This window comes from Vanacampus margaritifer, chromosome 1 (assembly GCF_051991255.1).
Source record: "Vanacampus margaritifer isolate UIUO_Vmar chromosome 1, RoL_Vmar_1.0, whole genome shotgun sequence".
In the NCBI taxonomy this organism is placed as follows: domain Eukaryota; kingdom Metazoa; phylum Chordata; class Actinopteri; order Syngnathiformes; family Syngnathidae; genus Vanacampus; species Vanacampus margaritifer.
Window position 1 is genome coordinate 38,646,363 of NC_135432.1, and position 14,706 is coordinate 38,661,068.

Consider the following 14,706-nt stretch of genomic DNA (forward strand, 5'->3'; position numbering starts at 1 on the left):
AGATTAACTCATTCACTCCCAATCATTTTCACTGAAGCAACCCCCTTCGCTCTCGGCTGTTATACTGGATTTTGACTGATTTTGCAAAAAAAACATGCAAGCTACTAAAAGAAAGATTAGTCTCTTCTTTCATCTAGAAAAAAAAGTATATTTGTATCTGTTTCCATTTTTCAGCCATTATCATTAGAATATAGGTAGAATATAAATTTCATCATTATTCACATTCCTGTTGAGAAAACTGTCAAAAACAGCTTGCTGCAACATGGCCCTGACTGATCTCTAATACTCTGCCGCCACCTACTGACCATTTTTTTTAGTAATATCTACTATTGCTTTAAGCCACCTCTTCATGTCAGAAGCTGCATCAAAGCCTTGTGTATGCGCTTGCATAAAAAAAAAAGAAGTTTTTGAGAGTGAAGGACAAAGTATTAAAAAACTTATTTACATGTTTTTGGGTTTGAATGAGTTAACGAGACAGCTAACTACCGTCCACGCCAACTGCACACATACAGCTTTCGCTTAGGTCCATATGAGTTAAATATAGGAAGTTATGTGTAAAAAATTTTAATAAAAATACGATTGGTGTTTTCTTCTCCATAGATGCCTTTGGCATAAACCAAATCTCATTGAGCGTTAATCCTTTGCTAAAATGAGCTCTCATCTATTTGAAAGACAAATCCTTGTCATTGTGGGCTTGCAGGTGGGCAACCACATCGATGTGGTCTCCAAAAAGTGGGTGGCTCAGGACGCTGGCATTGGTGCTGGCGTGGACTCATACTTTGAGTATCTGGTGAAGGGTGCCATCCTGCTGCAGGATGAGGAGCTGCTACATATGTTTGACGGTGAGTCATGTGACCTGACCATCATTTGCACCGATACGACCGATGTGTGATGATGATGAGGCATCACTTTGGTACGACAGCCTACAACCGGGCCCTTGTGAACTACACACGCTTTGATGACTGGTATTTGTGGGTGCAGATGCACAAAGGTACCGTGTCCATGCCTGTCTTCCAGTCCCTGGAAGCATTCTGGCCTGGGCTGCAGGTAGCTATGCCCCCCCCCCCCCCACATGCTACCACTTGGAGAGGAGGGAGAAGTGCTTTAAAGTGTTTTGCGTTTATTTCAGACTCTGCTAGGCAACCTAGACAGTGCCGTCAGAACCTTCCAGAACTATTACTCAGTGTGGAGGCAGTTTGGAGGTCTCCCTGAGTTCTACAGTATCTCTCAGGGCTACACCGTGGACAAGAGGGAGGGATACCCACTCAGACCTGGTCTGGTTATTTAAACATACTCTTTCTTTGTGCCATGTCATCATCTTTGGTTTACCTGTACTCATGATCATCTGTTTTCTTATCTGTACATACTCCCTCTGATAGGGATGTTTCCTTCTTGTTTTTCAGCTTGAGTGCTCACCGATACCAAGTAATGATACCACTAGTAGTAAATATTTTTATAACTCTTCTGATGAAATATCGACTTAAAACTAGTTGAATGGTACCTTTGCAATGGTTCTTTATCATTTTTACTGGCACTTAACAACTTTTATGAGGATGGTAGGAACACTGCCACACAAAATACTACAAATGTGCTGACTGCTTTATGGCATACATCACGTCCCCCTTTTTCCATTCGTTACAAAGGCAAAAGTCAACTTGAATGTTGATGCACGATTACTGCTTTTCTGTCAGAAGCTGCAAAACAACTGAAAAGTTTTGTCTGAGGAGACAGAAAAGAAAAAGGGAAGCTACCCGGATAAAAGGACAATCAAGGATCAAAAATGGCCCGGATTTCACTCAATGGCGTGAACTCAAAAACAACGCAATGCGCTTGTCCGCATGGAAAATGTGGTCTTCCTTCAAACATAACAATACCGCTTTTGTCCATATGGTGCCGCCATAATCAACATAAACAGAAAGTTCCTAGTGTTGCTTTAAGTTGTGACTGTGTGGGAGTACCGTAGATGTGTTGGTCATTTTCTATGGCTCACTTGTTGAACGCTACAATTTTGCTGAAAATTGAATATACAATAACTTCTCACCAGGAACTATTTATCACATATTTAATCACTAGTCAATTTGGTGACCGGTGGCAGTTGTGTTATTACTTAAGCTAATGCTAAATGCTCTCTTGGTTGACAGTTCAACAGCGATAAACAAGTCCAATGCACTCACCATTATCCAACCTTTTTTGCTCAGTCACAGCAGCTATTGGAAGATGGCTGTGCTGTTTCCCACACATCGGTTCTACATAGTAACATTGGAAATATGCCACCAGAAAAACCCAGCTTGGATTGACTGGAAGCCGCAATATTAGTCTAGTAGGACTATATTTCCAATTATTCTAGTTTCAGTATGATGAAAACAATAAAATAATAATAATAATAAAAAATGTTTTTATCTGATTTATGAATTAATGAATTTACTGTTGGTGTTGTTTTTTAATGTAGGCCCGAATTTCGACCTGATGAAGTTATAAAGCTTGATTGTGCTTTGAATAATTTGCAATTAAATTTTTCGAGGGGTCTGTCTAAGGGATGTTAGAAATTGTTAGAATATTTAAAAACAAAAAAAAAATCAACTGATGTTGATATGTCACATTACTTGTAAAAGAAGTACTGTAATTGTGTTATTGAACCATTTACCTATGTTTGCAACTTTTTAACAAGTGCTTTTCCTAATGAAATGAAAATTACAAAAGTGATACCAATTTATAAAAAAGGGTGACAAAAGCATATTGTGTCAAAAACAGACCAGACTTTTTTTTTTTAAATAATAATAATGCATTGAATTTATATAGCGCTTTTCTAGACACTCAAAGACGATTAACAATGGAATGGATACATTATTGATGCACTCACACATTCACACTGTGGTGGCGGTAAACTACTTTAGTAGTTACAGCTGCCCTGGGGCAGGCTGACGGAAGCGAGGCTGCCAGTGTGCGCCTACGGCCCCTCCGACCACCAACAAACATTCGCACCTTCCATACACCAGTGTGAGTAGCACTGGAGGCAATGTGTGTGAAGTGCCTTGCCCAAGGATACGACGACACATGACTTGGAGAGAGCTGGGATCAAGCAGCCAACCTTCTAGTTACTGAATGACCATCTTTTCACCCTGAGCCACGGCCACCCAAAAAAATGCTTAAAACCTTTTGTAGAAAGACTTGATGCCATTGTTGAAAAATGATTTATTAAATGACCACCAGTATGGCTTCAGAAACAAGCGATCAACAGCTTTGGCACTGATGGCTTTTGTTGGAAATAATTGAAAAATAATTGAAATTGAACGAGTTACTCAAACGTTTGTGGGAGTGATGAAGATTTCCTGAATAAGGTCTTCATTTATTGTTATATTATCTCTTGTGTTGCCTCACAAATATAGACACAATTATTCCCCACAAAAAAAAAGCGATTAGAATAATAAGGTTGGCTACAGAGGATCATGTGCCCAAACTCCAGCTCAGATTCCAAGAAAACTGAAAATAAGAGCTTATTTAAGCGCACAAACTCGCACGCACACCACGCACAAGTTTGACACAGGCTGCAATTATGCTTTAGGCCAGAGGTAGCAGTTGAGAGTTAAAAAAAAAAGGGACAAACTCCACAATGCATCACAATACGCCTGGTGCTTTCGGTTTTAATTGATTTGTTCAAAAGGATGTTTGTGTTTTCTTTTCTGTACTCTATGTATAGAACGGAAATAAACAATTCATTAATCAATCTATATCGCTTGAATTTTAATCTTCAGTTTCTTTCTTTTGCGCGATGTAGAGTTGGTGGAGAGCGCCATGTACCTGTTCAAGGCGACGGCCGATCACACATACCTGCAGCTCGGCCTGGACGCGGTTGAGTCTGTTGAGCGGATTGCCAAGACGCCATGCGGCTATGCCAGCGTGAGTGCCTCCCTGACAGAGGTGGCGCGAGGGCATCGGTCCAAGCTGATGGGGTTTGTGCTTTCAGGTGAAAGACCTGCGAGACCACCAGCTGGACAACAGAATGGAATCCTTCTTCCTGGCTGAGACCATCAAGTACCTCTACTTACTCTTCGACCCCAACCATTTCCTGCACAGTGGCGGGACAGAGTCGTGGGTGGAGGGCGGAGAAGACGGCCAGTGTATCCTGAGCTCGGGGGGCTACATCTTCAACACTGAGGCCCACCCGCTGGACCCGGCGGCGCTGTACTGTTGCAGCCACCAGGGCCGTGAGCAACAGGAGATCCGTGTCATCCTCCTCGGCCTATCACAGCCCGCTAAAGAACATGGCGACCACTCGGAAGAGCCTCGTCCACACACCCAATCAGGAAGCATTGCTGTGAAAGTGGGTGAGCGGAAGACGCCCCCTCTGTCCTGTCCCGTTCAGCCTTTCAGCGCTCGACTCGCCGTGCTGGGACAAGTTTTTGCCGATAACATGTGACTTACTGTGTCTGTGTTTAGAAAATTAGTACAGTACATTAGTATTTATTATGACCTTGTGCGTGGAATAAATATTCTACACTCAAGGTATTCACATCCCCCCCCACACCACGTTGACTGCCACCAATTTCAAAGCAGAAGAACTATACTGGGGCCCCTCCCTCTGATTTGCAAAGGTCTGTTACGTCTCAGGAAAAGACAAACTCGTGAGAAAGAGGCTTAGATTATCACCTTGGAGCTCTCCATAGACGATTCATATTTGTTCATGACCAGGTGGAAAAATTCCGCTCTGACTCAAAGTTGGACTTAATTTGTCTATATACTGTACCTGGTTAACAGAGACATCACCTCAAGCAGCCTTGTGTCTTCCAGGCTATAACATTTTCAGAAGGGATGGGGCTACTGGAAGAGTTGGTGCATTGTTGTTGTACAGTATATGAAAGATAATTTTCAATGCAAACAGATACATATGCAGGAAACATTAGAAGTAGTAATTGACTGTATTGTTTTAACTTGCCAATCTATAATTTTTATGCTCAATTTAAAGTAGTCTTAAAATAATTAAATGCGCTCAGTAAAGTTCTTATACTGGGCGATTTTAATGTGAACTGGATAGATAAAAACAACAGGAAAATGTTAAAGGAAATAACAGAGCTTTATAATTTGATACAGCTCACAAATGGACCCACGAGAATAACAAAGACATCCAACACAAATTAACCAGATATTTTCAAATAACCCTGACAGAATAATTAAAACTTTTAATTTTATCACATACATGTCAGATCAGTTTGGTTCTCATTGCAAGGAAGCTGAGCAAGAATATATCGTACACTTAAAGGCGGCCTTGGCTCATGGTTAGGGCTGGTCGTTCAGTAACCGGAAGCTCTGCTGTTCGATTCCCGCTCTCCCCAAGGCATGTCGTTGTGTCCTTGGGCAAAACACTTCACACACATTGCCTCCAGTGTCACTCGCACACCACTCATACAACCAGTGTATGTTTCGTGGTGGTCGGAAGGGCCATAGGCGCACACTGGCAGCCACGCTTCTGTCAGTCTGCCCCAGGGCAGCTGTAATTACGTACGTAGTTTACCGCCACCAGATGTCAATGTGTCAGTACGTGAATAATTCATCCATTGTGAAGTGTTTTTTTTTTTTTTTCTGGAAGTGTTTTTGAGTGTCCAAAAAAGCACTACATAAATCTGATCCATTATCTAGGAATGCTGAGGCATTATTGTGATTTTTATTCGCCACACTTTTTTTGCCGTGTAACAATTCCCACATAATACTTCCGATTTACACCGTTCAAATTTCAACTTGCTTAAAAAATTCACGCTTCCCAGGCTATATATTGTCTAATTTCACATTACTTACAGTATTTGCACAATTTAACGTTAAATATCAACTTTTCCCCATTCATTTTCAATGGGACAGACATTTAAATTTTTTCAAGTCCCACTTTCCACGCCCACTTCCATGCATACAACTTATTATCATTACCAGCTCTGTGATACTGCTCAGTGGGACACTTGGGAAAGTGCATTGTCCAGTAACCAGGAGATTGCAGATTTGAATCCCACCTCCGACTCTACATTGCAAATATATCCATGACCATTATGCTAAGTATATAGCTATATTGCTCTATACATGTACAGTACATGTATACCAACTGACTATCATATCAGGAAATGGATTATCATTTCACTGAAATTATTAAATGCGTGTTAGCTTTCAACATCAGATGACTCTTTTCAAAATAAATACGCTGTTAGCCACGATTTCTAACAAGTTAAGTTATCTCAGTGGTAAGAGCAATTGTCTTCCACCACGGAATACCTGGCTTCAAACCCCGCTTGGACCACATTTTAGTACTTGAGTAATTTATTTTTCAATTTACTTAATAAACACATGCATTCAAATCTTAGCATTTAGTTAATAGCATTCAGGTTTTCAGCATTCCCACGCAATTTCTGCAGAAATTGCACTTTGTTTAGTTATTAAAGGGGTAATCAACGACAAATCAACTTTTTTTTCTTTGCTGCTAAACTGTATAAATGGGTGTCTACTAATGTTGTCTACATGCCCTGGTCATTATTTTTGACATATTAGTGCATGTTTGTTGAAAGTTTGAGTTTGGTGGGGAAAAACGTCTGTATGACACCATTTTCAGGTTAAACACTGGGATAAGCATAATTTGGCTTAATAAGGGTCCTCTTATTAGACGAGAAGTGAAGTGATTTACTACGTCCTTTCTAGAATATGATATAGTCGCTCTGCCACCCACCGTCTCAGTCTCGTACATGCCTCCTTAGCGAGTTGGAATAGTAGCGTTTTGCAAACATCTTTATATTGATTTCCATGTTAAAATAGTGATTTATTATCATAGCATTTGGTTCGTTTATTTAGCATAGCTTGTCCTAGTATAGACATTTATATCATAGTATTTGCTGTTGCTGTCAATCACAGCTAGGCCGGTTGGGCATGGCCTAGCTGTGATTGACAGCAACAGCGAAAACTATGATATAAATGTCAGTCGTCTCCGACCTCGCAAGCTCAACGGTCCTCCATGTAATGTCCCCTTTGAGTGCCGTTATCAAATATTAGTGAGAATGGAGCAAGCGCCTGGTTGGGGTAGTCTGCTTGTGAACTGAGTTGCACTTAAAAGCTATTCTCTGTAACAAATTGTCAAAAAATATCTTTACAATAGCCATTTTATTTGACCATTTATGACTGAAACATCTTATAATTAGTAGATAAGATTAGTAGTAACACCTTAGTTGTTCACAATGGGTACTCCTGCAAGCCTCTGGCCAATTATCTTCAAACTGGATTTTGGTTAAAATTATCAGCGCTCTGTCTGTGGATGTGACGTCATGTGTGCGTTGTGTACAGGAGAGGGTTCTCACTTGTCGATGGAGATAAGTGAGAAGGGAGGGGCTGGTGCTTGGAGAACAGGAGTGAGCATGAATGCTCAGATGGGTGATTGGAGGAAAACACCACTTTGGCGGTGATTTTAGTGAGGAAATTTTAATAGGGTTAAAAGCTAAAAAAAGAAAGAAAGAAAAAATATGTATATATATATAATATTTCCAGCGCATTTGTTCACATATCTAATAATATGTAAACATCTCTGAATTGCTTTGAGTGTAACTAATCATAATGTTAGGTCACAAAGACGTGATTCATTTTCTCATGATTTTCTGAATCAACGATGCTGTGTCCTGTATTGTCGTGCATTAAATAAAGACTAGAGTATTGAACATTTATATCATTAAATGAATTTGTAAATTGTAACCCAATCAGTTACAAAACATGCATGCAATGCATGGTCTACTCGGTCTAGCATTTAGCCATTTTGAACGTGCTTTCCAGACCCGTTGCCAGACCTCGGTTTTAAGGGTGGAACATAAAATACACGGCTGGCTCAATTATTAGTATCACCTTACATACAGTACTTACTTTGCTCCATATTTTAGATAGTCCTATACTGTACTCTATTTATGCTGCACTGTCACACACAGTCAATAGTCTTGAATGGCCGACTGTGCAACACCCACTGGCATGTATTACATAGCACGATACTGACGTATCATGAAAAGTAAACTTTTTGGAGTCTTTAGGTATATTAAAATGCTAATTCCTCACCAAAAACATGCCAAAGTGGTGTTATGCTTTTTCACCCATCTCTGAGCACCGTAGGTCATTTCTGCTCTCCAAGCACCAGCCCATCGCAACCCAAGAAAAAGAGCCGGTCCTCACTTCGTGAGGTGTGCCAGAGAGGACCCACCCCCTTTCTCTGAGACCTCCATGTTCGCAGGATAGTGATAAACGTAGCCTTTAACGCGAGGATTACAATCGCGACGGCAGATCCTGACCTGACAGTGCAGGTCTGCATTAAGATGCTCTTGGGCAGATGGGGAGAACTTGAACTCAAAGGCATAGCTTCCCATTCGGCAGAGCAATCAATTATCCGTCACATTTGCAATGCCAAACAGTCTTAAATTTCCAGAAAGGTTCCACACGTGCTGCGGCTGCTGCCGTGTAAACTACAAGTATAACCTTTGCACCGATGAATGCATATGAGCACATGGAGTAGTGAAAACCCAAACGTTCAAAATAATCAAATAGGTTAAGTACACAATACTCAAAGTTTTATGAAAACTACTACTAACTTAATTTGTTTAAGTTGGTGTAACTTTGTATGCTTTTATGAGTAATTTGTACTAAAAAGTTTTAATTAAATTGAACTATACTAGTTTTTGGGTAATTTAAAAACATAAATAAGCTGATGTTTCATAATTTATTTTACTTATTAATTTGTAATTTTTTTTTAGCCTTATAGTTGACAGTGTAAATGATAATTTGTTCTCAGTTTCCTATCTGATTTAAATAAATTTATAATAATTTATGTTAGATTATAAACATATGCTCATAGCAGGTGGCATGGTGACCAACTGGTTAACATGTCTTCCTCCTAGTCCAGAAGTTGTGAGATCGAATCCGGCCCTCTGGCCTTCCTGGCTGAGGTTGCATGTTCTCTACTATGTTCCTGCGTGGGTTTTCTCCCGGTACTCCAGTTTCCTCCCACATTCTGAAAAATATGCATTGTATGTTAATTGAATTGTCCCTAGATTGTCTGTGTGTGCCCTGCGATTGACTGGCAACTCCCGAAAACAGCCAGGAGGCTCCAGCATTAACAGGATTTTCGTGAGGACACACAGTGTACTTGTGGTTTGGACTTCTGTTAACTTAATCCAGTGGTTTTATAACATTTATAAATTAGTAACTGAGAAAAATTGAGTTGCTGTAACAGAAAGCTTCTAAGTAACTATGAATCCAAAAAATAAATAATTTAGTGTAATCAAACCATTCAAGTTCTGCAAAACTTTAACTTTTGAGCTGATCAACTCAAAAGAAGTGAGGCAACAACTCAAAAAAGGTGAGACAACCGATTACCTCACTTTTTTTTTATTTTTTAGTTCTGCTAACTTATTTGGGTTAACAGTGCAGCAACTGAATCATAATTAGTTTATTTTGCAACTGCCAATTTGAAATAATGTACTTTTTTTTTTTACTTTTTCTTTACCGAGAGAGCTCAGTATTGTTCATTCGGTAATTTTACCGATTTGACATGTCATCATCATTGCTCTCTCTCTTTTTTTTTTTTTTTTTTATTTTGTATGTGGGTGAGTACATGCATGTGTGTGTGCGTGTGAGTGTGTACTCATTAGTTCACCTAAAACAAATACTTCAGAATCCAGCTAAAGTCGTGAGGTTGTCAGGAGACCCGAGGAAGGATCAAAGAAAAGAAAGAAAAAGTGAAATCCAGCACCGACCAGACATCACCTACTACCCACCGGTTTACCAACCAAAATCTTTCACCAACCCCAGAAACATCTACATTCCAAAATAATGAATAATGTCCTGTTTTTGAAGCATGTGATGGAAATTAAATTTATTTAATAAATAAATAAATAAAAAATAAAATTTAATCTGATTTTTCAGTGAAGCAAATAAAATAATAATAAAATAAAATAAAATAATCTACAGATTAATCGATCATTAAAATAATGATTAGTTGCAGGCCTAAATCCTACACTCAAGCATTCAAGGAAGTATGTTAGAGTGAAGGGAACACAAAACAAGGCTGCAACTTGAGCTGTAGGTTTGGGGTGGGTAGCCATGCTCAACAGTAGTTAATAAGCAGAAGAGTTTACTACAACCAGCACAAGCATACCAAGGACCACAAGTTAGTTTGGGCAGAGCAAGCCTCCTATGAAAGTTGTTCCTGAGTTGGGGTCCACTGGTCCAGATGTTTGCTGAAATGTTTGACGTGGTCTCTAAGGAGGCGTCGGCTTCCACAGCCATGACATCATCATTTTAATCAGGCTCTCCAAGCACTTAATGTGAACGCCCAGTTTGACACATCAGAACTAGAGGATAGTTTTCAATGAGGAGCCATCAAGGAAAAGACACAAACATCCACTTTTTATTTGAACAGCGTGCGAGTCTGCTGTTAACTTTCTTTTGTGTGCTTTAATTGGCTGCAGACCCCTAAACTCACCATGTAACACATCATACGCACGCTCACATACAGTACATAACGTGTATGCACTATATTATGTAATTGTCCTGTAGCCTTGTTTAGGACACAAGCATAGGAAGTACACATACACATAATCATCTGTTAGCCATTAGCAGCTAACTAGTCAATGGCAACAAGATCACAAGGGCGGGACTCACACATCACTGCATAGTCTTCTCATGATGTGCGTGTGTGTGTGTGTTTTCATCATTCTCACATTGTGACTAAAGGGGAATTCCATCCAAGGTTAGCTTGCTTGCTGCTCACCACGCACACACAAGCACGGACACACAACACACACACACTATGCGATGTAGCAACGTGTGAATAGAATAAATGATTGCACATATCATGTGTGTTCATGTTGGTGACTCCACCCTGCAACTTAGGAACATTTAGAATTTGCAGGATATGATTCACTCACGTTCTTCTGCTCTTTTTTTGTCCTTCATCATATTAATGCTCACACGTCTGCTCACATATCTGCGTGTGTGATTTTTCTTCTTTGTTGACTTAATTACCTGAACTTTAATCATATTGATTACTCACATGAACAAAAGCTATGTTTTGTTAGATCCAATATTTTTATGTACTTATTCACATTCCAAAAACAAATGTGTCTTCCTCTAATGTGAACAGAACGCATCTATGGTGAGCACAAAGCACAAATGGGAATTGACCTGCAGTTTGAACATAGCCAAGTCGAAAACCAAGAATTAAGTCACGAACCAAATCAAAAATTAAAACACAATGAAAGTACCAAGCCCAAAATGAAATCAATAAACAAAGAACAAAATAAATAACATTGTCAAGGACAAGCAACCAAGTCATGAACAGTTAAACAAGTCAAGAACAAACAAAATGACAAAAAATCTGAGCCAAGCCAAGCGCTAGGAACGGAAGGACAAACTCAAAAACCAAGTCAATAACCTAAAAACTAGGCCAAGACCCAAGTTCAGGAAGAACCAAGTCAGTACAAACAAAGTAAATAACCACAGAAACAAGTCAAGAACAAAGAATTAAGTCAAGAACCAAATCAAAAACTAAAATACAATGAAAGAACCAAGTCCAAAATTAAATAAATGTACAAAGAACCACATAAATAACCTTGTCAAGAACAAGCAACGAAGTCATGAACAGTTAAACTGTCATGATTTGGGTCAGCTGGTGGGCTACGCCCACCATACACACCTGCTGCCCATCATGCCATCTTGCCATCAGACCTCAATAAAAGCCTGATGGACACAGCAAGGAGTGTCGGGTGATTACTCCGAGACGCCGCTCTCCTGACCCGACTGTACTCGGCCTACAAGTGTTTCTCCTGCTGCCCATGACTGACCTTTTTGCCGCCACTGTGCGTGCTTTTGAGTTTGTTTGCTATCCGCCTGTGCGCGTGAGTTTGTGTTTACTTTTGTCCGCCTGTGTGTGTGATTTTGTGTTTTCGTTTATTGCTATTAAATCTAAGTTATCCGCATCCCTGCCGTGGCTCGCCTTCCTCACTGCATCTGGGTCCTCCCTTCTCAAGCCGTGACAGAATCACCCGACCAAGTATGGACCCCGCAGATCCCAACAGCCCGCGCCAGGTCCTGGCCAGCCATGGACACTTGCTCGGCCGGCACGAGCAATATTTCCAGGATCTAAAGGAGGCGATGTCGGCACTAACTGCACAGATTGGATCGCTCACCTTAAAGATGGAGCGGAGACCGGAATCCACGGCCGCGGAAGACTCACGACCTGCCAGAGCGTCTCCTGTCTTCCCCGCATCCCGATCAGCAGGCAATCTTGTCTTCCGGGAACCCAATATTCCGCATCCCCCCCGTTACGCTGGCGAAATTGGTGGGTGTGACCAGTTCCTTCATCAGTGTAGCCTGGTCCTCGACCAACAGCCGTACACCTTCCCGGACGACGGCGCCAGAGTTGCCTTTATTATGAGCTTGCTTTCCGGCCAGGCAGCGTTATGGGCGATGGCGGCCAGCAAAACCAACCCGGAGCTCCGAGCCTCAGTTCCTGCCTTCCTGACTGAATTCCGTAATGTCTTCGACCACCTAGTAAGAGGGAAAGAAGCAGGCAGCCGCTTACTGGACTTCCAGCAAGCCGACTCCTCCGTGGCGGAATTGTCCATCTCCTTCCGGGTTTTGGCCGCCGAGAGTGGTTACGGCGACGCGGCGCTGTGTGGAATTTTCCGGCAGGGACTAAACCCGCGGATTAAGAACGAGCTGGTGGCACGGGACGAGACGTCCACGCTGGAGGAGCTCATCGGCTTGGCCATCCGGTTGGATAACCGGTTGCGGGAGCGACGGCGGGAACGGGAGGAGGAGGAGGAGCGACGACCGGAGGCAAAGGAGACGGCTGCTCAGCCGGTGTCGGCCACGTCCGCGGGGCGCTTCGTCGACGCCCCGCCTCCCGACGCTTCATGGTCTGCCAGAGATGGCGCGGAGCCTATGCAGCTGGGAGGAGACCTGGGCCTGACTTGGCTGGCCAGGCATAACCCGGACATTAACTGGGGCATTCCCAGGTTGGAGAGATGGAGTGTTTTCTGTCACTCGCATTGCCTGCAGTCAGCAGTGGATGATCACCGTGGCCCAGCCAAAGCCATGTTAGAGGAGATTAACCTGGATGAGGTACCGGCAGAATACCACGACTTGCGGGAGGTGTTTAGTAAGGACCGGGCCATGTCTCTCCCTCCACATCGACCTTATGACTGCGCAATAGAACTGGTTCCTGGGGCACCGCTGCCTGGTACACGCCTATATCAGATCGCCAAGCCAAAAACTTCAAGCCCTCACGGAGTACCTCACCACGTCCCTGGCGGCCGGACTGATTCAGCCTTCCAAGTCACCGCTAAGGGCGGGGTTCTTCTTCGTGGAAAAGAAAGACAAGACCCTACGCCCGTGCATCGATTTCCGTGGTCTGAACGATATAACTATCAAAAACAAATATCCTTTGCCGCTAATGGACTCAGCGTTTGCTCCCTTACATTCAGCTACGGTGTTCACCAAACTGGACCTTCGCAGTGCCTACCATCTGGTGAGGATAAGGGAGGGCGATGAGTGGAAGACAGCATTTAAAACACCTATTGGACATTTTGAATATTTGGTTATGCCGTTCGGCCTCTCAAATGCTCCCGCAGTATTCCAGGGGTTCATTAATGACGTCTTGCGTGACATGATCAATCACTTCTGCTTTGTGTACCTTGACGACATCTTGATCTTCTCGAGAGATCTAGCCGAACATCGACAACACGTTCGGCTAGTCCTGGAGCGGCTGCTGGAGAACCGGCTATATGTAAAAGCCGAGAAGTGTGCGTTTCATACCAGCTCAGTCCAGTTCCTCGGTTATATTGTGGAGAAGGGTCGGTTGAGAGCCGACCCAGCCAAGATCCAGGCTGTGGTCGAGTGGCCAACGCCCACGTCCCGGAAACACCTACAGAGGTTCCTTGGGTTCGCAAACTTCTACCGTCGATTCGTCCGCAACTACAGTTTAAAAGCGGAACCGCTAACAAGACTGACATCCGCTAACAAGACTGACATCCACCAAGATTCCGTTTGTTTGGACCCAACAGGCTGAGGCCGCATTCATCAATTTAAAAGTATTATTTTCGCGTTCCCCGGTGTTGACACACCCCAATGAGACTCTTCCCTTTGTCGTCGAGGTCGACGCTTCAGAGACAGGAGTGGGGGCAGTGTTATCCCAACGGTTCCCGGAGGACCAGAGGCTACACCCATGCGCCTTCTTCTCGCGCCGGCTCAACCAGGCTGAGCGCAACTACGACGTGGGCAACCGTGAGCTGCTGGCCATTATCCTTGCGTTGCAGGAGTGGCGGCACTGGCTGGAGGGTGCGGCGGAACCTTTCCAGATTTTTACGGACCACAAAAACTTGGCGTACCTCCGGTCCGCCCGAAGGCTGAATCCCCGCCAGGCACGCTGGGCCCTGTTCCTAACCAGATTCAATTATACCATCACCTACCGACCAGGAGCCCGGAACACCAACGCCTTGTCCCGAATACACAGTCCAGCCGCCGAGGGGTCTCCACCCGAAACCATTGTCCCAGAGGACAGAGTACTGGGAGCCCTCCAGTGGAGCGGAAGGTGGCGGATGCAGCATCCTTCCTCGTGGGCGTCCCACCTCCCATGGGTCGAATACGCCCACAACACTCTCGAGTGCTCGGCCACAGGCCTATCCCCGTTCAACGCGGCCTGTGGCT

At 43.0% G+C, this 14,706-nt stretch overlaps 1 protein-coding gene across 2 annotated transcripts in view; it reads left to right on the forward strand.

Moving 5' to 3' along the window:
* Positions 1-11,975, forward strand: part of edem2 (ER degradation enhancer, mannosidase alpha-like 2) — a 56,874-nt gene extending 44,899 nt beyond the window's left edge. For both annotated transcript variants that reach the window (XM_077554415.1, XM_077554422.1), the window contains exons 7-11: positions 701-842; positions 923-1,047; positions 1,130-1,274; positions 3,776-3,897; positions 3,965-11,975. In XM_077554415.1, the coding sequence (XP_077410541.1) occupies positions 701-842; positions 923-1,047; positions 1,130-1,274; positions 3,776-3,897; positions 3,965-4,417 (987 nt within the window). In that variant the 3' untranslated portion in view covers positions 4,418-11,975. The remainder of the gene's footprint in view (positions 1-700; positions 843-922; positions 1,048-1,129; positions 1,275-3,775; positions 3,898-3,964) is intronic.
* The last annotated feature ends 2,731 nt before the right edge of the window (positions 11,976-14,706 follow it).